Below are 26,480 nucleotides of genomic sequence, written 5' to 3'. Positions count from 1 at the left end.
CATTGAGCATAAAGTTAAACATCCATAAATAAGGACTATGTTCATGGAATAAGAACAAAAAAAGAAGAAGTTAAAAAGATAATATTTTTTTTAATTAAAGTAATTTTTATTAGGTTAATATTTATAAATAGTAAAAGAAAAGAAATATTAATATGAAATATGTTTTAATTGAAAAAACATTTCTCAACAAAAATGTTCTTTCTTTATTTTTGAGGGAACACAGCCTATTAGAATCCTTTGAATATCTAATTGCCATCTGTAGAGAGGCTATTTAGTATTGGCTATTATGTTTTTAAATCTTGATTCAATAATCACGTAATTATTAAACAAGAACCAATAAGCGCGTGAATATTAAACAAACAAATAATTCAGCTTTTTTGGTTTCTGAACTGGATTTTAATGGTGTTTGTGAATATGATGAAAGTTTCACTATGAAAATAAAAGCTCACACTTTTTAGATCATTTGTGAACCGATCGAATTGATTAAAACATGTGTTCCATTGTATCTTTTAATTTCTGAAGTCTCAAATCTTGCAAACATTGACTCACTGTTTCTAAGACAGAAAATCCTGCTTGTACCATAGGGTTTGAAGTTGTAAATTATGCGTACAGGCTGTTTAGTTAGTTAAAATGTAAACTAATTTTATTACATTTCTATATTTCTTTTTAAATGTATGGCATAATTTAATGAGATATGTCATATCGTTCAACGTTAAAATGCAGGCAAAAGATTTATGCTTTATAAGATATAAATTTTTATTTTATAAGTATTTGTATGTATTTATACACATTGTTCAAAATAACGACAAAATAAAACTCTGTACAACTTGCTAACTTGATATTAATTACTAACTGGGATTGCTATGAGACTATAGGAAACTCTTGTACAAGTTTTTATATAGTTTACCAGCAAGGGTTTTTACAAACAATAGAGCTATCACTTTGCTTCCTTCACAACCAAATGAGATATAGAGGAGGCATTTCATATTTCCGTTAACAACAAATAATGAATGATTTAAAAACGTCAATACTGCTCATTTGAGATAAATCAAATAGAAAATATATATACATATTTAAACATACAGTCATAACATTTGCTTCAACCCTGTAAAACAAGCTATTCGTTTAAATGCGTTGAGGTTGTTTTTAAAAAGCTATAAATTTATGCATGAGTTATACATTTTATGTTACTCAGCAAGAGAATATACAGTAATCTGAACAGCGAACACTAAAAAAATACACTATAGTGTATACTCTCCATCAATCCTCAAACTAAATTAAGTTATTCGACTCTTAACTCAATGGAGAGTACACGAAAGTGTGATTCGTATAGTAACGTGATTTATTTATAACAAGAATTTCAATACCGTTGATTAATAAGAGAACATTCTAAGATTAGCTCAAATGAACGGTAACAATCACTGAACAGTAGAAGTGTTTGAAGCTCTTATCTTAAAAAATCCTTTAACTCTTCAATATCACATTCATTTTAAAAGGTTTGAACTAAATGAGGTACACTATTTTTATATGATTATGAAAAAATCTACAATTTTTTTTTACACTCAATTGTGGTGACAAGAAATCGCGTTATTAATACTTTATCATGTTTGACAACGGAGGACTCTAATTTAAAATAACAACAGCGTAATGTAAAAAAATAACTGGTGTGTTTGAGTGTAATGCATACGGTTTACGTAACCATTGAAATAAAGAGTAATATTTTATCACTTTTTCAGCTGAGAAAGCCAGTTTATTTTAATTATAATTATCGCAAATGATTCGGCAGCAGCTTTATTTTATGCAACGCTTTTAAATTGCAACAATCTTTTTTCAATCATATAAAACATTTTATAGAAATTTTTAACTAGTTAAAACGGTTTAAAAGAAACTGTGTTTCTGACAGTCTGATTCACCGCGCAGTAATTATTTGAAGTGTTACGGAGGATGGCAAGATATTTCTTTCTTCTCCCACGAAACTGAATTATAACGTATCCAAATTTCAAAAGGCTCATCGTAGTAATACGCGTGATGACATTGTCTATCAACAGCAAACACCTCCGGACCATAGACAGCATGACCGTTAAAAGCGATATCATTCGTTTCTCTAAGCGAGCCGTAAGCGCAACGATCAATGTTAATAAAATACCTTACTCCTACATAAAGAAAAACCCCAGCCATGATTAACAGCCAAAAAAAAAACAACTAAAAATACAATGCAAAACCACTACCTGTCATGTTTAGCCGTTTATACCCAGTGTGCCTCGTCTTCTGCATCAGAGTCGAGAACTCAAATTCAATGCCGTTAACAGGAGCGTTCTATGATAAAAATAAAATCATTTCTCTGGAGAATGTTAAAAAAGACCATGAGCATCAATTGGATCGAAAATTGATCATTTACATTACTTTTGGTTTAAAAAATGCAGGTGACAACCAGGTAACATAAAAATCAGTAAAACAGGTATAATTAAAGGTAAAGAAATTAGGGGAAAAAAAACATGTGCCGTTCAACTTTTCTGCAACTTTGTAGAACTTATACTTAAAAATATTATATATATATATATATATATATATATATATATATATATATATATATATATATATATATATATATATATATATATATATATATATACACTAGCGTTCAAAAGTTTGGGGTCACATTGAAATGTCCTTATTTTTGAAGGAAAAGCACTGTACTTTTCAAGAAAGATAACTTTAAACTAGTCCTAACTTTAAACAAATACACTCTACACATTGCTAATGTGGTAAATGACTATTCTAGCTGCAAACGTCTGGTTTTTGGTGCAATATCTACATAGGTGTATAGAGGCCCATTTCCAGCAACTTTCACTCCAGTATTCTAATGGTACAATGTATTTGCTCATTTGCTCAGAAGGCTAATTGATGATTAGAAAACCCTTGTGCAATCATGTTCACACATCTGAACAGTCTAGCTCATTAAAAAAGCTACAAAACTGACCTTCCTTTGAGCAGATTGAATTTCTGGAGCATCACATTTGTGGGGTCAATTAAACGCTCAAAATGGCCAGAAAAAGAGAACTTTCATCTGAAACTCGACAGTTTATTCTTGTTCTTAGAAATGAAGGCTATTCTATGCGAGAAATAGCTAAAAAATTGAAGATTTCCTACAACGGCGTGCACTAATCCCTTCAGAGGACAGCACAAACAGGCTCTAACCAGAGTAGAAAACGAACTGGGAGGCCACGTTGCACAACTAAGCAAGAAGATAAGCACATTAGAGCCTCTAGTTTGAGAAACAGACGCCTCACAGGTCCCCAACTGGTATCTATTAAATACTACCCGTAAAACACCAGTGTCAATATCTATAGTGAAGAGGCGGCTGCGGGATTTTGGGCTTCAGGGCAGAGTGGCAAAGAAAAAGCCATATCTGAGACTGGCCAGTAAAAGAAAAAGATTAAGATGGGCAAAAGAACACAGACATTGGACAGAAGAAGACTGGAAAAAAGTGTTGTGAACGAATGAATCCAAGTTTGAGGTGTTTGGATCACAAAGAAGAACGTTTGTGAGACGCAGAACAAATAAAAAGATGTTGGAAGAATGCCTGGCGCCATCTGTTAAGCATGGTGGAGGTAATGTGATGGTCTGGGGTTGTTTTGGTACTGGTAAGGTGGGAGATTTTTACAGGGTAAAAGGGATTCTGAATAAGGAAGGCTATCACTCCATTTCACTATCACTCCGCTATGCCATACCCAGTGGACAGCGTTTGATTGGAGCAAACCTCATCCTACAACAGGACAATGACCCTAAACACACCTCCAAATTGTGCAAGAACTATTTACAACTATTTATATATATATGTATATATATATATATATATACATATATATATATATAAATATATATATATACATATACATATATATATAAATATATATATGTATATATATATACATATACATATATATATTTATATATATATATTTATATGTATATATATATATATAAATATATACATATATATATATAGGTATATATATATATATACATATACATATATATATGTATATATATACACATATATATATACATATATATATATATATATATATATATATATATATATATATATATATATATATATATATATATATATATATATATACATATATATATATATATATATATATATATATGTATGTATATGTATGTATATATTTATATATATATGTATATGTATATGTATATGTATATGTATATATATATATATATATATATATATATATATATATATATATATATATATATATATATATATATATATATATATATATATATATATATATTTATACACCTTCCTTTCTATAACTCAAAAAGAGAGAAACACTTACTATGGAGGGATTATTCAATGGGATATACTGAAAGAATGCAGATCCTCTCAAGCTTCCTCTTTTACAAATAAAATATCTCAAACTTGATCCGGGAGCAAATATTTCATAGATCAGGACGCCAGTTAAAAAAGCCAGTATAATGCAAAGAGCAACACAAATGTTGTTATCTGGAAAAACGAAACTCAATAAAATATTTGAAAAACATATTTTTCTTTTATCAATTCCAACACAAATTTTAAATGTTTAGTGTAAACAAACTTACATCTTTTAGACCACTTTTGATTCATATGTATGTTATTAAGCTTAAAATTTATTCTTTTCTCCAACGCCCGGAACCGCTCATCTTGTAAACACCGACTCGCTGTCTCCAAGACAGACACGCCGGCTTGAACCATACCCTCCTAAATAATTACAAACACTGAAAAATAGTCCGATTAGTATCAAAAATATTAGCAGGATGGTAAGAAATAATTTCGATATTGACAATTCTTTGCTTACTATTTCTTTACTTGCTGCATTATGCGAAGAGAATGCGTAACCAATAAGAGCACTACTTTGAAGCAAACTCACATTAAGATAGTGACTGCTTACTGCAAACCCAGGGTGACAAGGAGAGGCATACAATGCATCGTTAATGCAAACCGAACCTTTTACTTGAACTGGTACTATACCCATCATGCATATTGTTTCGCTGCGTCCTTAAAAATTGTTAAAAGTTAGTTTTAAAAAAGTAGTAAGGCTAAAGGTTTATCAAGCATTATTGCTAAAATTTGCTAAATACAAGGACTGTAACAAAAAAATAAAAATGGATGCAAACAATGCAAATGCTTTTTCAAGATGTGAAGAAAAAAAAAAAAAAAAAAAAAAAAAGCAATGAAAAACTAACTTCCATCAGCTGGGATTTGAGCTTGCAAGTAAAAAGATCGACTGATCACACCTTTTAGAAGTGCTTCACTGCAGTTTTGCATAGTTAATTTTGTTAGAACATACTTTCCATTTTTATCAGCGATAAATCCAACAACTTCTCCTTCTTCAAAACTCTCATCCTCATTTTCTAATGGCCAATGATATGCAATATCGCCGTTTGTTGTCTGGATAGTTTGATCCAGAAGCAACTTTTCTCCAAGTTGTATTGACTTAGTTTGTACATGGTTTGCAACCAGCTTACTGCATTCATATACAATGTCATTTCCTAAATATACAGAGCAGATTCAACCTTAATACGTTTTTTGAACTTTAAAAATCATCATTAAATGCTAAATATGCATTTATTAATGATTGTTACACACCAATCATAAGACAAGTAACCTCAAGATAAATTCAATATAACTCTAGATTATCTCCTCTGATCTGGTTATTAGTCACTTAATAAGTAAAACTAAACCTACGCTTGTTTATAGATGAATCTGGGCTATCAAGAGAAGAAGGTGAGAGTTCAGACAACAATGCCTCTATAGATGATGAATCTAGGGATTCACAAAAAAAGATCATCAGTTAAACGCTAAACTTTGTAAGAAAACTTTTTTTAAATTTCTGTTGTTTTATTCTTTTTTATGCAAACTAATTGGAATGGTAACTGTTTATCTAAATATCTAAAATAAAACCGATAAATTAAGTGATTAAAACAAACAAATATGCATAATTGGTTAATCACCAATACTAAACAGATTTTTAAAAAAGTAGCACTAATTATCTCATTGCTTGAGATAATTAAGAACTAAAACAATTAAAAGAAAACAAGTTTATGTACACTTTGAGATCATTTTTTAATAAAAATTTGGATGTCATATAATAACAAATTAATCTTTTAGTATGTTTGAAATTAGAGAAAAAGATTAGATTCTAACTTTTTAGTAATTAACATTTCACTGAATATTTGTTAAAAAAGGAAGTACTTAGCCCTATAAAAAAAAAAAAATCCTACATGTGAAGTATTGCATTTGAAAACATAAGTATTTGTAAACTTTTTAAAGAAACTTTTTAAACTGCAAGTATAAGCCATAAAGAGAAAACTAAATTAATAAGCAATATATTATTTTATTACTAGAAAGAGATGAGTCATATGAACTTAAGCGAGCTCGTTTTTTAACTGTTTTTGATTCTAAAAAAAAATATAAAAAGTATCAGTAGAATACAAATAAGAACCATTAAAACACAATACTTAAAAGTGTAAAGCACCAGTTAGATGTAAAGCCTCAAAAAGGATTAATTACAGTGATTTAATTACAATGTAAATTGTAATTGTGTACCATGAGGTCTTTTTCTTCCAACCAAAACAAAACTATGAGTGTTTTCTTTCCACTCAGTGTAGTCAGCAAAGATCACCTGAACTTCAAGGTGAAACTTTTTCTGATCATCACGTAAGCTCTTGTCCAATTTGTAAACTTTATAATTATTTACCTCATAAACAGAATCCAAATTTAACTTTACTAAAATCTAAATACATAGAAAGAGAAACTTATCTAATCAAAGAAACATAAAAAATTGTAATAATTGTATAGTATTATTTGCTAGCTTTATCATTGTAAAACATTAAGACATAGTAACCTTAGATTTTTGTATACCAGTACACTGACTCTCGATAAAAACACCATTTCGTTGCTGGTTTGAGTAATCAGCATTTTCATTCAAAGTGCGCATCACTTTGATTGCTATGCGCTTGACACCTTTTCTTTGCTCTGGAGATCCAAAATCAAGAAGAAAACTAACATTGCCATCAACAATTCTTTGCATTGATCGATTATTTACTCGTACCTAAATACACCAATGCTTTAATACATTCATATAAAAAAATAGTCAAAATAAGTTTAAACTTGTAATATTCATAAACCTGTTTCTTGTAAAAAACTTGGGGAAAATCCACGTAAACAATACTAAATCTATCAATATAGCTGTTAGCTAAAATGGGGAGATCTGAATATTCAGATCTAACTTCTGATGAGAGAATATCATCAATGAATTTATCGATTGCTGGACTTACTTGTTCACCATCTAAAAAAAGTAGGCACTAGAGAATGAAGCTAAAAATAGAACATTTGAAAAAATAAACTGAGCATGCTTATATTTCATTTACATTTCTTTTTAAAAAAGTATTCAAGACCAGCAATGCATAAATTAAAAACTAATACTTCTCATGACAAAAACATGTGGATTTGAAGCAAAATACTGTTCACAATTGTATTCATTTTCAAGGAGTGGAGCCAACTGATTATCCATGTGAACTAAATGTCAAACAACTGATTTCAAGGTCAAAATGGAACTCTAAAAAATCCAAAACTTTTCCGGGCCTATAAAAAGTTAGAAATAAAGATCTCATTTAACAAATTTTTACTTATCATAGCCTAAAATAGTAACAGATACTACAGACAATTAAGTATTACTACTGCTAGAGACAATAAGGTAGTAACTTATATAGTAACAGTACCTTTTAACTAAAAGAATAGTTATTGTTTGTGACAATTCTTTCAACTAAAAAAAACTCTAATACAGTGTAATCATTTCAAATCTTTTATATTGTGATAATTTATGAATCACCAAATGTAAATAATTGATAAAAAAAAACTTCTTGATGCTCCTATTTTAAAAAATATGTTAGAATGTGTTAAGCTTGATAATCTATGATTGAATGTGGGATACAAACATTACTGTGATTGAATGTGGATTACAAACATCTTGAAACTGATTTTTGCCACCAACAAGTAAACTAATGCAACTTTCTAAACAGGATTTAACAGCATTCTCTATCAAAATCTACAACTAAATAGCAAAAACATGAAGAGAGCCATTAAACACATTTAGATCACTTTCTTTTATCATTGCTAAAAAATGCTCACATAGACGAAAGCTTATAGACAATAGAACTTTGATGCTAACATTCATTGTTTTCTCCTGATTTTAATCTTTATTGTTTCATGCACATTTTATTTTCGGCAAAAAACTTGATACAAAATTAATCTCACTTTGTCTCTAATACTTAAGTTAATAATGATCATGATAAAAATCTTACGCTGAATGACAATAATCATGTTAAGTGCTATTGTTAATCGGCAGTTTAAGAATGTCATTTAACAATTAGGAATTAAGCTCTAATGAATAATATTACAATTCAAATGAATAGATTCACAATGCAATTAAATGTTTTTAACAATCACATCAATGTGTATAAAAAAAGAAATTTTTAAATTATTATGATACACAAACTCTACTGAAGCACCACGAAAATTTAATCATTAAATACTATTTGGCATGAATCAAATGCAAAGTGGACATTGACCTGTAAGTTTTTCCCAATAAAAATAAAAAAAAAAGAAGCTTTCAAATCAAGAAGCTAAAAAAAATAATTATGATATTACTATAATTAATAATATTGCTATTCTTAACATTAGGATTTTCATCAATATTCAGTTATATCAGAAACTTAGCTATGTTCTTCTGACATATATTGATAGATTTGGAGGTTTAGAAAATAGAGTGTTGCTCCTAAAAACCAATTTAAAACTTCTTTAATTTTTAAAAAAAAACAATCATAAAAATGTAATTTAATATAACCAAATAAAAAAATAAAAATTACAGTTAATTTACATTTTCATCAAAAGCTTATTTTGAATAAATCTATAAACAATCATGCAAAACATCAGCCGAAGAAAAAGTTTTATAAAAAATAAACTTTTATGTTATACAAAAAATAGTTTTAGGACAAACTAATTTGTCAGAAACAAATGCACATAAAAAATGTCAACTAAAGAAGCTAAATTTTATTTATCAACTCAATTATTGTTTTTCAACTCAATTTATGTTACAAATAAACATAAAAAATATCAAAGTCATTTAGAAAGTCAAAAGCAAAATGTTAAGGAAATAATTTATTAGTACTTAAAGTACATAATATAATCTAATTTCTGTAATGAAAAACAAAAATTCAAATCTGAATAACTCTTTTTACATTTAAGAAGAATATTTTTTTTTCATGTTTCTCATGTTTAGGTTTTTTTGCACAGAACGTCATAAGCTGATATGTAAGCCTGCCATTCTTCGTCAATTTCATCAAAATAATAAACGTTTTCACATATCTCATCAATAGCAAACACATCAGCACCATAAACAGGCTTGTTATTTGACATAATGTTTGTGTTTCTGAGAGAACCGTAAGCACATCTGTCAATGTTCAGATAATAATTGAACCCTTTAAAAAAGACAACAGAAAAACAGTTAAAGTAAAAAAAAAAAAAAAAAGAGCAATAAGAACAGAATAGATTACAATAATTCGAACCTGTCTTATTTACACTTTTATACCAAAAATGATTTGTCTTCTTTGTAATAAGAGTCGAGAACTTAAATTCAATACCGTTTACTTCAGCATTCTACATGAAAAAGAAACTAGAATTAAATATTAGAATAAGTTAATATACTATGTGAAAAAAATCTTAATTTAGTTTAAAATAAGTTAGCTGTAAATGCTTTAATTAGCAATTCATACCTTTTCTATAATTATAGCTATCTACACCTTGCCTAAATTACTATTTAAATTGTATAACTATCTATTAATATATACTAATAGGTTCTCATATTCCTGTCATTTATGGTAAATAATTCAACTAGAAGCCAAAACTAATGATATTTATCTTACTTCATATGGATTGCTTCTCGGTTTGAAGGAAAATTTTGCAGTCCCTTTGAGTGATCCCACTCTACAAATAGCATATCTCAATAATGAGCCAGGTGCAAAGTATTCATAAATCATTATGCAAGTTAACACTAGCAGCAATGCAACAACTCCTAAGCAAATAAATGTACCTAAAAGTAACCATAACGCTATTGCTTAAAATCATCTAATTCAGTGAGGGTTTTTCTAATAACTAGATTAATATGAATAAAAAAAAGATATTTAATAAGTAAAAAGATTGGTCATTGAGCATAAAGTTGAACATCCATAAATGTACACTATGATCATGGAATAAGAACAAAAAAACAATAATTAGCAAAAATATTTTTTTCAATTATTCTTTCTAAATGAGTCAATAATCTTTCATCCTTATCCAAATTTGTCATACAGGTCTCTAAGAAGTCAGGTAGATACCATCTGGAGGCGATACTGTTTTTAACTCTATGTAAGGCAAGATGTTCATATAAAACAAATTTAATGAGTATGTAAATGGCATTGTTAGAAATCAAGTTTGAATTTTTGTGAGGGGGGCACAAGGATATGCAGATATAAATAAAAAGTTCAACTTTTAAAAAATTAAATGTTAATATATTAGGTCAATATTAATAAATAGTAAAAGGATTGAAATATAACATAAATATGAAATAAGTTTTAATTAAAAAAACATTTTCAACAAAAAATGTTCTTTCTTTATTTATTTTTGAGAAAACACAGCCTATTAATTTTCTTTGAATATCTAATTGCCATCTGTAGAGAGGCTATTTAGTATTGGCTACTATGTTTTTGAATCTTGAATCAATAAGCACGTGATTATTAAACAAGAATCAATAAGAAAAAACAAATAATTTAGCTTTTTTGGTTTCTGAACTGGATTTTAATGGTGTTTGTGAATATGATGAAAGTTTCACTATGAAAAAAAAAGCTCACACTTTTTAGATCTTTTGTGAACTGATCTAATTGATTCAAACTTGTGTTCTATTATATCTTCTAATTTCTGAAGTCTCATATCTTGCAAGCATTGACTCACTGTTTCTAAGACAGAAACTCCTGCTTGTACCATACCTTCCTAAAAAGAAGGATTAAAAAAAGTTTTTTTAAAAATTTACAATTTATTTATTCTACAACAAGCTGGTAGTGAACAAAACAAACAAAGAAGAAAAGTTATGAGAACCAAATGGCAGCAGACAAAATGTCACAGGTGTAAATTAGTGGTAGATAATTTTACATTTAAAATAGAAGCTTCAAATACTTTTAAAACTTATTGTTAATTTATATTAAGTAATACAATTTAGTTAAGGGGTTGAATATGAAGTCAATATGAGCTTAAATATTTTTTAGTATGATCATCATAGCGAGTCAAAGTTGTTACCATATGTTGAAGAGGACATTCAGGACAAATTGAGCTAGAACAAGCTTTATTAAAATTTATGCCAATGAGTTAATAAACAAAATGGTAAACTAAAAAGAGAGATGATCTTGTGAAGTAGTGTTCATTTGGAAAAATATCTAAAAATTGCTATTGCCATCTTCTAAGATAATAACTTTAAACAATTAAATTAGTTTAATTATAATATTTTCTAAAACAATTCAATAAAAACTTGGTACAATCTTTATTTAATATATCGCTAAATTATTTTCACAACAATGTAAAATATTATTGAAATAATGAATTGTGCTGATGAGTAAGTGACTTTTTTAGTATAATAACATTACATAGACCAAAATTTACCAAAATTCAAAGTTTTTTCTACATTGTAAAAGTTCATAAAAAAATCAATTTTACTAAAATATGATCAAGCACAACTTCACTTACTGCTAATTCATCATCTGTTTTATGTGATGAGAAAGCATATCCAATAAGAGCACAACCTCGCAGCTGCTTTCCAGTGAGATGGTAACTGCTTATTGCAAAGCCAGGGAAGTCAGGAGATGCATATAGTGCATCATTGACGCAAACTGAGCCTTTTACTTGAACTGGTACGATGCCCATCAAGCAAATTGTTTCACTGCGCCCTGAAATATTTTTAAAAAGGGTAAAATGCAACATATAAACTAAGTCAAGCATGTTATAGTATAGATTCATCTGCATACTTAAATGTTAAAAGTATGCTGTGTGAGAATCCCAATAGATTTTTCACTGTTGCTAAGCTTATGATTTAGGATGCCTATGGTTGAATTATTATTGATTTGATGTAATAACTGTGTTCAACTAAATAAAAATAGACCTTCTCTTCATGAGAAAAGACTAAAAATATTGATTAGGTGATCCAACCTAACTTTGCTGCACAGATCATTACATCAGATAATGGTATCTTTTTGAGTTTACTGTAAGTTATTCTGTAAATATTTTATCAAGGTCAAGATGTATGCATATGTTCCATATACATACATCTTGAGCTTGATAAATTATTATGTAAGTTTTTCAAGATATTACAGTTCCTACTTTTAACTCCAATTCAACAGTAATATACATTCTAATGTACTAATGGCCATTAAACCAGTGAAGCTGCCAGAGTTGCTGTACTAATTGTAGCATCAGCACCTCCTACTTTCTTTACTCAAAAGATGGAATAATTTTTTAATGTTTACTTTTTCATAATAAAGAAAAAACCATTAGATAGATATGATATCTTCATATTTTACTCTAACCCCATTTATTCAATAAGTGAAAAAGTTAATTTTCCCAAAATTAATTTGAAAAAATTGTAACTAAATAGAGTTTGGTTGTGCTATAATTAGGAAAAGTTTGTTGAAACACAGAGAAACAAAACTACACCAGCAACAATTTTGAAAATATTAGAAATATTTGCAAAATTTATCATTGTCTACTGAGATTTAAATAGGGTTCCCACTTATGTAAACTCAGGAATCTAGAACCCTGAACTTAAAGCATATGCTGCTACAGCTGCACTGTAATCTTGCAGAGAATTGTTTTAAGTTTTATTAAAAAAATGTTTAGTGAAATGAAGTTAATTAAACTTTCCGTTTGTGAATATGGATCAGATAAAATAGATATCTCTAACTCAACAGTCAGGTTGATGAAGACATGAAACCACTCAGATAAAATCATCAGTAAAGCATTTGATACAATAGCATCAAATTAGATAATAATCTAGAAATTATGAATTGCATTTCTAGACAGATAAAAACCAGGACACATTAACTTGGAACTCTAATTAATGTCAGATGTGTGGTTTCACCACACATATGAAGTTAATTGTCATTATTTTATCTGAAATTGTAATAATATCAATTTGAGAAACACATTTTCATTGAGCAATAAAATATTATCAAATAAAACAGTGCACTTTAGGAGACATTCTTCATTCTCTAGGAACACATTACTTAAGTGTATTACAAACTATAATTGTTTTTTATATATCAATTATGGCCCTTTTATGTAAACTTTATGAGCATATTTAAAAATTCAATTAGAACTGTAACCCACACAATTTAATATTCATTGAGACCTTGTCACAAAAACATCCTAATAACCAAGCTTTTGCAAAAAATTACCAGTCAACTTAACTTTTTAGCTTATTTACAGTTTTTTATTATCAAATTTCAAACCTACAACCAAAGAAGGAAACTTAAATTAAAACTACTTACTGCCATCTTTTGGAACTTGGGCTTGCAAGTAATATGAGCGACTGATCACACCTTTTAAAAGTGCTTCACTGCAGTTCTTGAGAGTCAATTTTTTTAAAGCGTATTTTCCATTTTGGTCAGAAATAAATCCTACGACCTCTCCTTCTTCAAAATTCTCATCCTGATTCTCTAGTGGCCAGTGATAAGCAATATCGCCATTGCTTGTTTGAATAGGAGTAGCTAAACTTAACTGTTCTGCATGTAAAGTTTTAGTTTTTATATGTTGTGCTACCAGCTCTCTACATTGGATCACTTCTATTTTATCTATAATGAATATTTGGTGTGCTCAAAAACAATTTAACTATGAAACGATTGCTAAAATATATTTCTCAGAAATTTATGTACAGAAGTTTTAAAGGGACTTACCTTCATACGTAGAGCACAAAGAATTAGGAAATGAAGATGATGTACTAGAGAAACTTGTTCTCATTTCATCCAGTGAAACATCTGAAAACCAAAAAATTTACTTAAAATATCACATATTTCAATTTAATACCTGGACAGATAATAAAATCAAAACTCATAGTACATGACACATTATGGTTCTTGTTTCTTATTTCATCTTCTTTCTCTCCTCATATATTTGTCAAGAAAAATTTTTATATCTTTCCTCCCAATAACAAATAACAGAACAAATTCATAAGAAAAATTCTACTTGTAATAAAACTTTTTTTAAAAATTTCATTATGATTACTTTGTTAAATTCAATCTGTAACTTTTATTTATAATTTATCATTAATATTTTCTTTAACCGCTATTTATTTTTATTTACTTATATTGCTACTATTGTTATTGAAATAGGAAACAGCAATAAGAAAGCTTAGTGTTTCATGCAAAATAAAGCTCAGATTAAAAAAAATTGGGTCTTAAAAATGAAAGCTGAAGAGAAAGGTGAAGAGAATGCAGACTTTAATTAGAAAAAAAAAGGCTTAGCCTAATATAAATTTATAACACTTATGTCTTTGAAGTAAATATGTGAATATATATTTTTTGTAGTTTCAAATGTCTTTGAGTTGCCTGTTAGAAACAAACAACTTTTTAAGACTTTCAGGAACATGACAGTTTACACACATTTAAAGCTTTAGTGCTAGTTATTTCTGCTATCAACAAAAAGGTAGAAAGCTGGGCTGGTTGTCTTTTTGGAGCAGATAGTAAAAAAGCTACATATACTTGGGTGCTCATTCAAGAAAAAGGAACTAAATACTTCATTGGCTTTTAAAAAAGTTAATGGTACTTAAAAGGTCCCAACTGTATTATTGGTCTTCTTGAACTGCTAATCCATGAAAGCTTCAATTTTTCCATCATGTCAATTTTATCAGTTTCAGTAACCATTAATATCTTGTAGGATAAGAAACTATTTATTCATAACTTCCACTTCATTCAAAAAGTATAAAAAGTGCAGTGAAACTTGTTTCAGAAGCATCCAGTGTTGTGCATTCAAGATGAAACCAAGATTAAACAGTCGCAAATTGTGATCATCTTTTGCATCATGTTACTTTCAAGACTGAAGAAATGGTGTGCTGTAGCATTTTCTTTTTATACCTTGAAAAATTGGTGTGCTGTAATGTTTTCTTCTTTGAGCTTTAAAATGATAAGTAGTATTTACTTAATGTTTTTTAAAGCTTTTACAAAAAGAATTTACTTTTATATACCACATAATTTATAATAAAATATATTTTGATCTTGACAAAAAGTTAGTATTGGTCAAAATTCAACTGACTGACACTTAAATACTAATCATTATCTACTTAACATGCAATATTTATAATTTATGTGAATAATTTATGTTATATAGATTTATATTAATATGTGATATTCATAAACTTATTTTTTTGATAAAGTTTGCAAACATCTAAAATTGTCTTCTCAGATTAAAACAGAGAAAAACATGAAAACATTAAACATGAAACTGAATCATGTTCAAAATAAAAAGAAAATTTTCTTTATGTTCCTTTCAATCCATTCTTTTAATTTCTTATAACTTCTTTTCTATGTGTTAGTAAAGTAATTTTTTCTAAAGGACAGCCTAATGAAAGTCAATTTATTGGCTTCACTAGGGGAGCCAATTAACTCCTTCTTAGATTATGGCTTGTAATGAATGAAATATGTGTCATATATTTAGATTGCCTAAACATGAAGCAAAAATTGATTAAAGTGCTTATTTCGGAAAATATAGAAACAATAAATCATGCAGATTGCTAATTTGGTTTATAATTGTGATCTTCATGAGATTGTTGTTGAAAAAGTGACAAAGACGCTTCAGGCACAGATATCAAAGCAATTGATGCTGATAAGCAAAAAAAAAATTATTGCAAGAACTTTATTACTCTTTTAATAAATTCTTCCCTAAGTTATTGCATTAAGTTATTGCATTGCCATTGAGCCATCTTCTAATTACAACCATGATCAACTTCAGTTTTTATTATTTATTAGTAAGCAAAGTCTGCAGTCTATTATTTTTGCCACAAAAGTCAAACATGAATTAAAGAAGACATATAAAAACTTATGACATTTGCTAAAGCTAAAGATGGAGAAATAGTTTTTAATTTTTGTGGAAATTTAAACAGAATGGGGAAAAATGATCCAGAAGAAGTTAAAAATCAAAAATTTCCCAATTATTGTTAGAACAAGTTAAAGGTATGAAATATGATCACAGACCCAAAAGAATGTCTTCAATTATGTTTTGCTTTGTGAGTTTCAAACTTACAGAACTGAAGTAGATATATATTTACACTAAGGATGAACCTTTACTCACTAAGGATGAAACTTTACAAGTGAAGCTAAACACTGATATGGTAGTTGACAGTTCCTTGATTGCTCCACAGAACTGTTTAATTTTTTCGTGAACAAAACAAAACACAAAACATGTGTATGTATAGATATTATTGTGAAATAGTTTTATGAAATTTTTGTCTTAAAATATGTTTTAATGCAACTACTTTTTAATACAAGTCAATGAAAGTGTTTAGTGAAAAACTAATGGCCTCTATAAAAAAAGTCAGAGAATCTACATCGGACATCCTTATTTTCTACTGCTGCTAAAACATTACTCTTTTACAAACTCTGCCTCCCTAAACAACATCTAAATAATCTATTTTGTATACTTCATTTCATAATATCTTTTTGAGTTATACAGATTTTAAATTTTTCATGCTGTATTTACATGAACTGTTATGAAACTAACCTGATGAAAAAGAATTTGAGTAGGTTCTTTTATTACCAATACAAGCTAAAAGTAAAGAAGAGAAGTTCTATAAAATTTTAAAACAAAGACTTATGTTACCATAACAAAAAACTCAATATTGCAAAAAAAAACTTAATATTGTAGAAAAAATAGCAAAGCTTTTATGCCCACAATAATTGATCACACATCACAGATTTATATAAACCTATCAACAGTATTATTTGCACTGTGTGGTATGCTGTGTGAGTAGTGCATTATGCAATGTTTTGTTTGAATGATGCTATGGTTAAGTGATGCTAAAGGATGTTGTGTTAGTGTAATGTTGTGTTTCTGTGATGTAGTAAAGAGACCATTAATAAAAGGATTTTTCATTATGCACCTTTTAAAGTTGATAACCGAGGCCTTTTTTCACTGCCTAAAAAAGAAAGGAAGTATGTTATATTACAAAAGATTTTTTAAAAACAAAAACTTTCATTTTTAAAAGTAATTAGTAAAAACTTAATAAGAAATGCTTTTTTTGCCTTTGCTTCTTTTACTTCCTGCTAACACAAAGCTATGAGTATTTCCCACCACAACATAGTTTCCGACAAAAGCCACTTCAATTTTTAGATGAAATTTCTTCTGATCACTGTGTAAACTCTTTCCTAGTTCATAAACTTTATAGCCATCCACCTCATATACTGAATCTAGATCTAACTTCATAGAAATCTAAAACACAAACAGTGCATTAAAATCAAACATACCATCATTTAAACAGTTCACTTTTATTAATCACATTTTTAAGTGACTTTTATAGGTCTGTATAAATGGACTAAACAAAAGATAACACAAAATAAAAATCTGATGTTTTGATTATTAATTACATTTAGTTAAGTCCCTTCACATGAAGCAACTTTTTAAAATAACTTTGACATTTTATAACCATCTCGTTATTACTTTTAGGGGGTATGAATGTATTTATTAAAGTCCAAACTGACAACTGACCCTGCCCATGTGATTTTGTATTTTTTCAGCAGAATTTCGCTTAAAAATTTGAAACACTAAACAAGGAAGCACTGAATCAATACTTGGTTTTTTCCCAGTAGTTTGACTTTCTAAATGATAGCACTTAATACAGCTCAAAAATGATTCATCAATTTGATGTTTAACAGAGAAAAGTAACTAATAAGAAAATACAAAAAAAAAAAACTTTTAAAGGATTTTTAGGTAGTGAAATTAAACAAAAAGATTAAAAGCATACTCTTGCTAGATATAAAGTGTTTGGGTATTGACAATATTAACTAATAGACGTCAGATGAGCAGAATGGCAGCATTGATTTATCTATCTGAGAATGTTATCAACTCCTTTGATTTTCTTTGATTCTATTACATATAATTTTTGCATGGGCCAAAATATAGAAAAAAGACTTTTGCAACACAAAATTAACAAAATACCGACTTTTTAAAACTCATTTTACCTTTGTCTTTTGAACCACTTCTTGGTGACTTTTAATATCAAACTCCCTTGATTGTTCATTTGAATATGGGTCTTCAAGGGTACGCTTAACTTTAACTGAAATAGCCCTGACAGCATTTAACATTTGTACAGTTCCAAACTCAAGTAAAAAATGAATATTTCCATCTTGAATTCTTTGCATAGATTGATTGTTCAATCGAACCTTAAAGTTATTGCTAGTATTATTTCAGCAATACATCAAGAACATTTTTCATTGACTAAGAAAAACATTTAATTGTAAATGTTAGGCAAGCTTGAAAAGCAAAAAGTTTTAAAACTGATGACACTTTGCATTTTCTTATTTAACAAAGGAATAAACAACCTCAACTTAATCATGTGTTCAAGATAAAAGTAAGTTTTTCATAACAGATTATTTTGCATAACGTAATCTGTTGAAAAACTTACTTTTTTGAACATTTGTCTGTCATAATGACTGTCAAAAAAAAATTTTCAGCCCTGAGCAGTTAGGGATACAATTGAATGAAGAAGATTTTGAAAGAAAAAAAGCTGAAGGAAAAATACCTGCTTTTTGTAGAACATACCAGGGAAATCCACATCAATTATTTTAAAAGAATAGTTAGGTGCAGTAAGATAACCATCTAAAAACAAAATTGAAAAGAGAGCTAGCTTGCATATCATTTTATACATTTTCATTTTGGGTCTGGGGTTACTTTTAACAATTCCATATAAAATATTAGGTGCTTATGTAAACAAATATGAAGAAAAAATGTTACTTAATTAAGCATGTCAATAAAGGAAATGGAAGTATAGACAAAGTTTAATTTTAACAATCTATTATAATTAACAATACTTAAACTAATAAACTTTGCTAAATCTTTTTATTAGAGAAAACCTAACCCATGATTTCTAGCAGCATGTAGGGAGGAACATTCCAAAGGAAAAAAGAGAACATTCCATATAATTGAAGGTTGCAACAAATAATACATGAGTTTAACAACATAAAACAAACAGAAAACTGTAAAGATAAAAATTATAATAAATCAATGCTATTAGCACAATAAATTACATTTTAGTTATTGTATAGTTCTGGAAACTTTGTATGTAAAAGATGCACAAACTATATTACTGATCAGTCACAGAAACAGCACAAACCTAGTATGTATAACATTCTCAGCACTAATAAGTGAATATTTGTAAATATATGATGTTTAACCACAAAAAAAAAATTAAAAGCTAGCACTAAATCACCCCAAATAAGAAATGCAATAATAATTAAAAATAACAAGGCCATATATTTCTGATGGTAATGCATCCCTAAAATGTGTAAAACTCACAACTTTTGTCACTTTAACATCTTTTTAATAATATCTTACAACTTTGCATTGATTAAAAAAGTGGAATATTAAAAACTCAAAGTTATGATAATCATTTGAAAAATACCCTAGCGTTAATACAACACATTGAAAGAGCTATCATACTACTTGAAAAAAATTACAGAGTAGCTATTCTTTTATAATAATCACAAGCTTCCATAACAATTTTATTTTCAGGCAACATTTTTTAAAATAAATTAATTGCTGAAACTGAGTTCAATCTGCCACTGAACTTATCTAATGATATTGATTTTTTATTAAAAAAATGTAAGCGGATCTAAAAAACTACTAATTAAAAAATAAACATAGAAGAAGAACATTTAAGTGTAAACATAATTCTTACTCAAATTTTCATCATACACATATGCTTGTGCATTGGTAAAATCAGATTCCAAATGAGGACACAGTTGATCACCCGTTGTAAAGTTTAGTAAACCTAAAAATAGATTTTAAATACTGTATAATAGTTATGAGCATGCGTTGTATTTGTGTTATTGTAGTATATTAGATAAATAGCATCACTTTAAAGTCAAGAGTTGATACTCTTAAACATAATAGAGTTGATTAGGAACTTTTTAAATTAGTCTATAAATGCCACACAGACAATACTGCTTGATAACTTAATGATTTAATTGATGCATGTAAGCAAGTGCTATACTTCAAGGTATTGTATCAAAGAAAAAGGAGGCATGAGAAGGAGAAAACCAGTAGGAAAATAGCCTTGTGCCCAATTCTGATATTCTTCTTCTCATTTAACTTTGACATATCCTATGAAAAAACTCATCATGATATCAGTAAGACATGAATACAACTTTAACAAGTCCACCCCCATACATGCATACATGCATGCATGCATGCATACATACATACATACATACATACATACATACATACATACATACATACATACATACATACATACATACATACATACATACATACATACATACATACATACATACATACATACATACATACATACATACATACATACATAATTCTGTTAGTACTTGACAGTTTCCAAAGATTTTTAACCCGACTCCCCTTTTACCTTTAGACTTCAATAAACCCTTATTCCAGAAATTTGCTTTGATGTTTTGATAGCATGCAGTATTTCTGAATTTCAAAAAAATATTGGATCAATTGCATGGGTCATATCCTGTTTAACCTGTTATTTGTTAGACTGATTTTAGCTCCTTTTTTAGCTTCTCATTAGCTTTAACAATTCCAGAAAAGTCTTCATTTTCTTGGTCAACAATTACATAATCATCTTTTAAAGAGTTTATTTCAATTACTTTGCAGTTTCTTGTCTAGATTAAAAATCTTCAAATTGTTATTCACATATTCTCTGCTGTTTTAATGTTGAATATATCTTAGACTTTTCACTACTTGATTCTCTACCTAAACTGTTGTTGGAACTGGATATCTTTGGCATTTTTGCAGAAATACCTTTTTCCCCTTAGACTGGTTAATGTTAACAGCAACAATTTCTTCATGTCTGTTCTTTTATAAAGCCTATAAACCACTTTTTTTTTTAAATTAAACAAGAATTGCAGCCTTCATACTTTATAACATATTAATCAAGATTGTTGAAGAACTATTTTATATAAGAAAGGTTTGAAAATAAAAAAGTGCTTTCTAATCTTTCCTTGCAAGTAGCAAAGACTTTTCTCCATTGAGTATTTGTGGGTTGAAAATATGCAACTTCAAAAGTTTGAAATGTACAGGAGTTAGATGTAGTGCAATTTACTTTTTGTTACTTTCTTTTATTGATTGACATTGGATGAAAACTTATCATCCATTAAAGCATGTTTACATTCAGTTATCAAATCAGAAAACAATCCATATGCAAACCAACCTGTAAAACAGCAGGTGTCAAACCATTCACTCTTTTAGTGTATATTCAAAGTTTCTTTCCATCCATTTTATGCTCAGCTGGGTTCTGCTTCGAAAATCACTGCTTTTTTCTCTTCAAGAAAGAATTCAACACATGTTTTCTAGAAGTTTCTTGTGAACTGTTATACTATCAATTCTTAAGGTCTGATTAGGACTTGACAACTAATCATAAATAAAACCAATCAACAGAAAGTCCACAAACTGACTTATTTAAAATATATCATGAAATATTTTAAAATGTTTGCTTCTTCCACTTGACTGAATACTTTGTAACCACCAACTTTTTTACTCCATAAGGCTTTCAGTTTATTCTTTTAAGTCAAAAATGAAATATTTACATCAATGTAACAACTATCAATCTAAACTGCCCCATTTGTATGATATCAGACATTTAATGATTCCTGGGTGAATAAAACATAAACACAACTACTATAATCCTTACATAGCCTTGGCATGAAAGTAGGTAATAAAATACTATTACAGAAACTATATGTCAGATTGTCAACATTATACTTTTAGATATTACTTAGTAATGTAGCTCATGTTAAAAATGTTAATGGTAACTTAAGAGATCTAAATTTTTTAGCCAACCTTTAAATTTTCTGTTTGAGCTTCTTTAAATTCCTTCTTTAATCTTTTTCTTAACTTTCTTTAAATTTCTTTATTAAAGTTCTTCTTTAAATTCCTTCTTTAAGTTTCATTTATGAAACTCTCACTTAATTTCTTATTTGAATTACAACATCTTAATCGAACTTAACTTAATCAACATCTTGATTGATGTACAACAAACTTTAGGTTGTAGTCAACCCAAACTGAGGTCAAGGTCATTCCATTGTTTTTATGTACTAAATTTTCTAATTATTTGTGTAAAATTTCAATATAAACTCAATATAAACTCATTCCTATTATACACTGGCATTAATCCATATAATTAAACATTGAAGTGACTTTTTTTTTTGCTTAAAATTAAAAAATCACATTTAACAAAGCAGATTTGTGATAATAAACAAACTTTTGGCTTTTTTCTTCACTTTTTTTTTTTTTTTTTGATTGAAGGAATTTTTATTTCATTTCAAAAAAACACTTCATTTTGGAGCAGTTTGATTTTTGACAAAAATTCAATATTCACTAAATGCTATTCTTTCATTAACTAGTAAGTAAATTTAAAAACATTAACTTTACATTTAAATATTAACATAATTCTTACTATTAATATTCAAATTTTGACTATTCACATATGTCTGTCCATCACTATGATCAGAGTTCAAAAGAGGACAAATTTGGTCATCCATTATGACTTTTAGTAAGGCTAAAAAAAGATTTAAATTAAATTATATAGTAGTTGTATGCTATATATGTATATATGATACATTTATAATATATACATATATATATATATATATATATATATATATATATATATATATATATATATATATATATATATATATATATATATATATATATATATATATATATATATATATATATATATATAGCTGATATTAACATAGATGGGGGAACTTTGAAATGGATAATTAGAGATCCAGTAACACCACACAGATAAATTTTTTAAAAGATTGATTAACATTTTAAATGATGCATGTTGTTTAACATACTTATTTGGAGCATTTTAAAAGTAGATCTAAAAATTCATTATGTTACCAGGTTTTAAATTAAATATTTTACAGACAGAAATGATAGTTTTTTTTATTAAAAATTAGGTAAAAACTTTTCATTAAAAAAATATAATCTACTTCTGATCTGGTTACAACAAAATATTTTAGCAATAATTGAGAGCTTGATTAGGTAGACACCTGCAGCAGTTAATAATCTTTTCACACCATAACCCTGAAACAACTGGATCATTTTTTAAGCAGTGTTAAGTATTTTATACCTATGGCAAAATCTTGACTCATTAGCTTAAAGCCTTTACATTAAACTGGACTCTGTATTTAAATGTGATTTTAGACTTTTTGATTTTTGATGTGTTATATTTTTTATCACCACAAGTTTGATGTCTTATGGAGATTGAAACAAACAAAAAAAACAGTCCATTATTTGTTTGTTTTTTTAATGAAAACTTCAATATTTTGAGTAACAATCTTTGTAAGATTTGTAATATTCTAATTGATATTCTTCTAGGTTTTTCTCTAATTTATGATCTAGCATTTTAATAAATTTACTTAAAGTGATTATTTGTTAGATTGGGCTTTATCTCTGTTAACTTTTTAAGATTTTGAATTCGACTTTTTTTTTACCTTGAGCAAATTTAAGTTGTAAAGTGTTTTTAAAAAAAAATTGTTATATTTTCATTCAAAAAGGTTTTATTCTTACCTCAGCATAGATCCTTTTTCAATTTTTAACATTCTTACTCAAAAGTAACGATATATTGCTTTAATTTGTTTATCACCTTTTTGGTTGCAGTCTAAACATTAACTTGAACAAAAAAAGATTTAAAAAATAATTTTTCTAATGTAATTGTGGAGTTTAAAAAACAGGACTTGTAAAAAAAATAACTTTAAATAGCCATTCTCCAGACAGAATGTACCGAACTAATTTGAAAAAAAATTTCGTATACATTAAGTTTTTCGTATTTGCTCAGTGTCACTAAAAATTTTAACTGTTTAGTAAGGCTATGGAAGCCAATTTTTTAATAGAGGTGAAACAATTAAAACATGGTTTTTGATAGTAGATGTTTAAAGATAACGAGTATTTAGACTCCTTCCGAGCGATACATATTTTAAATTTTGTAAAATAATTCGTTTTGTCCCCGCTCTTGCGTTATTATTATTATTTTGATTTTATTCACAAAGCTCTACGTAAGAGACGAAGGATTAATTGAACACATTTAGCGTTAAGTTTTACATTAAAAATAATCAAGTTATTGCATATTACTGACAAAATGAAAAAAATTAGTTTGTAGAAAGAGTTGCAAACTGTCGCTATAGCTGCCTTAAAAAGGCAATAATTTATAAAATGGTTCAGCTTCGCGTTAGTTAAAATACCCCTGGATTGTCCATATATTTTCTATCCTTTCCATAAAGAAAAATTAAGAAATTTAGCTTGCAACGAATATCGATAAAAATGATTGAAGTAGTCACTTTTGTATTTAGTAATGAGAAGTTAAAAGCTTAAGATCATTGAGCATTCGCAATATTTGACAATCAGCTGTAATTGTAAATTGCAATCCACGTGCTTTTATTTAAGAATAACAAGCAGCTCTAGCGCCACAGTAATACTATAAATCTCTGATGAATATACTTTTATTCAGCATTTCCTACTTTAAAGGAGCTTAATTGGTTTTAAACTGCAAAAAAATAAATGAAGCTTAATAATTTTGCATTTATTTTTTTCATGTGAGTCAGTTAAAATTAGACATGCAATAAACTTTGTGATAGGAGAGTTAAAAAGTTAAATACGAATAGTTTTTAACATTAAAAGCTTATAACATAACCAATTAGCAATTTTTGTATTCTTAATCAAGTTAAAAATTTTCATTTTTAAGCAATGCTAATTTATCTATAGTATTTGTGCTAATACACAACTGTACTAAACCACATTAAAAAAAAACTTCAGCAAAATCACCACCATTCAGCCATCATCACCAAGACCACTGTGAAATGCTTGAACATTGGTTTAGATAAAAACATAGGTTGAACATTGTGTTACTATTAAAGAATTATGATCCATATCATGCTCACTTAACCTTAAAAGTTTTCCTTTAAACTCATATTTTAAGACAGACCTGGTTTTTTAAATCCGGATCTGGAATAAACTCCTTTGAAAGAATATTTCTTTAAACAATGTTGCCTGAGTTTAACTTACGTTATTTATTCTGCGGATTAAATTTTTAAGATGCAATATACTTGATTTAAAGACTGACTTAACGTTCAAAAATATATTTAGGGCTTTTACAAAAAATCACACTCATGATAAACAGCTTAAAGTTATCAATAACTTTTGATTTAAGTTCTTATGTGACATTCGTAACGTATTTCACAAACGTACCGTAATAAAAGTATTTGATAAATTTAAGAGCTAACACAACGGGAAAGAAAGCACTTTGCTCCTTTCCTTTACCCACCTACTCGTTGAACCCTTTCATCCTCTTTCCCCCGCTGTTTATGATATATTCACTATCAAAACTTTAATAAAATAAACTCAATAATGAAACATCGAAAGTAATTTTACTTTCGATGCGCATGCTAACAATTAAGATAAATCAACGTTAATGTCATCAAAAGACAATAATATACAAATATGAATAAATCCATGATAAACAACATGCTGAGTTTTTGTAAGCGAGTACTGCAAGGGAAGTTGGTGAACATGTTTTAAGTAGACTCATTTAGCGTCACAAATATAAATCTCTGCTATGATTTTATTCCTTACCAAATATAAAAAGCACTCAAGCATTAGTTTTAAAAGTTTCCGTTTTCCTTATTTACCTACAAGAAAAGAAAAGCGGTATAATTCTATCATCATATTGATAACCATTATTGACGAGGGGCATTAGTGCTTGTTTAATAAACAACACTTAAGTAACTTGCAGCGACGAAGAAGTTTGTAGAAATTTGATTATTTGTTTGATATTTGTTCTATTAGGCTACTTGTTTGATATATACTCTTTAAAAATATTTGTATGGTATTTGTATAATATATACTCACATTTGAGTAATGAAACGAAGTTTCATTACTCAAATGTGAGTAAAAATCATTAAAAATGTGATCAAAAATTTCATTACTCAAATGTGAGTAAAAAGTAACTGAAACTTAAGTTCAATAACTGGATTTTCGCTTCAAATATTTTCCTCGTAATTTGTGCGATTTATGGTTTATTTCAATTTTTATAAAAAAAAATGGATTTCTTGCTCGGATATTCTGCTTG

General features: G+C 28.0%; 1 protein-coding gene across 1 annotated transcript; it reads right to left on the bottom strand.

Moving 5' to 3' along the window:
- Nucleotides 1–1,719: 1,719 nt before the first annotated feature.
- Nucleotides 1,720–25,806, bottom strand: LOC145187867 (uncharacterized). The gene is made up of 28 exons (XM_090094833.1): nt 25,677–25,806; nt 22,797–22,898; nt 20,037–20,129; nt 18,882–18,958; nt 18,322–18,522; nt 17,386–17,572; nt 17,244–17,279; nt 16,865–16,909; nt 14,047–14,127; nt 13,642–13,944; nt 11,846–12,045; nt 10,960–11,098; nt 9,997–10,163; nt 9,640–9,730; nt 9,353–9,552; nt 8,204–8,258; nt 7,499–7,591; nt 7,201–7,361; nt 6,918–7,124; nt 6,620–6,806; nt 6,415–6,471; nt 5,759–5,836; nt 5,257–5,562; nt 4,869–5,068; nt 4,633–4,771; nt 4,371–4,537; nt 2,229–2,316; nt 1,720–2,153 (listed from the first exon to the last, which is right to left on the bottom strand). The coding sequence occupies exons 2-28, from the start codon at nt 22,879–22,881 to the stop codon at nt 1,936–1,938; spliced, it is 3,861 nt and encodes a 1,286-aa protein (XP_089950959.1). The 5' UTR covers nt 22,882–22,898; nt 25,677–25,806; the 3' UTR covers nt 1,720–1,935.
- Between the last annotated feature and the right edge of the window lie 674 nt (nt 25,807–26,480).

Source organism: Hydra viridissima, unplaced genomic scaffold (assembly GCF_058129835.1).
Source record: "Hydra viridissima isolate aposymbiotic clone 2 unplaced genomic scaffold, HvirCarnegie_v1 scaffold_1, whole genome shotgun sequence".
NCBI lineage: Eukaryota > Metazoa > Cnidaria > Hydrozoa > Anthoathecata > Hydridae > Hydra > Hydra viridissima.
The sequence above is the reverse complement of the archived record's forward strand: the minus strand, read 5'-3'. Positions and strand labels throughout refer to the sequence as shown.

Bases quoted from the DNA above. Each gene is read 5' to 3' on its own strand.
- LOC145187867 (XM_090094833.1), bottom strand. From the start codon at position 22,881: ATGGATGACCAAATTTGTCCTCTTTTGAACTCTGATCATAGTGATGGA. The intron at 18,959-20,036 runs GTAAGAATTATG...TTTTGTTTTTAG, and splicing joins TGTGTATGATGAAAATTTGA to ATGGTTATCTTACTGCACCT. The intron at 4,538-4,632 runs GTAAGTTTGTTT...TCGTTTTTCCAG, and splicing joins TCAAAAGTGGTCTAAAAGAT to ATAACAACATTTGTGTTGCT.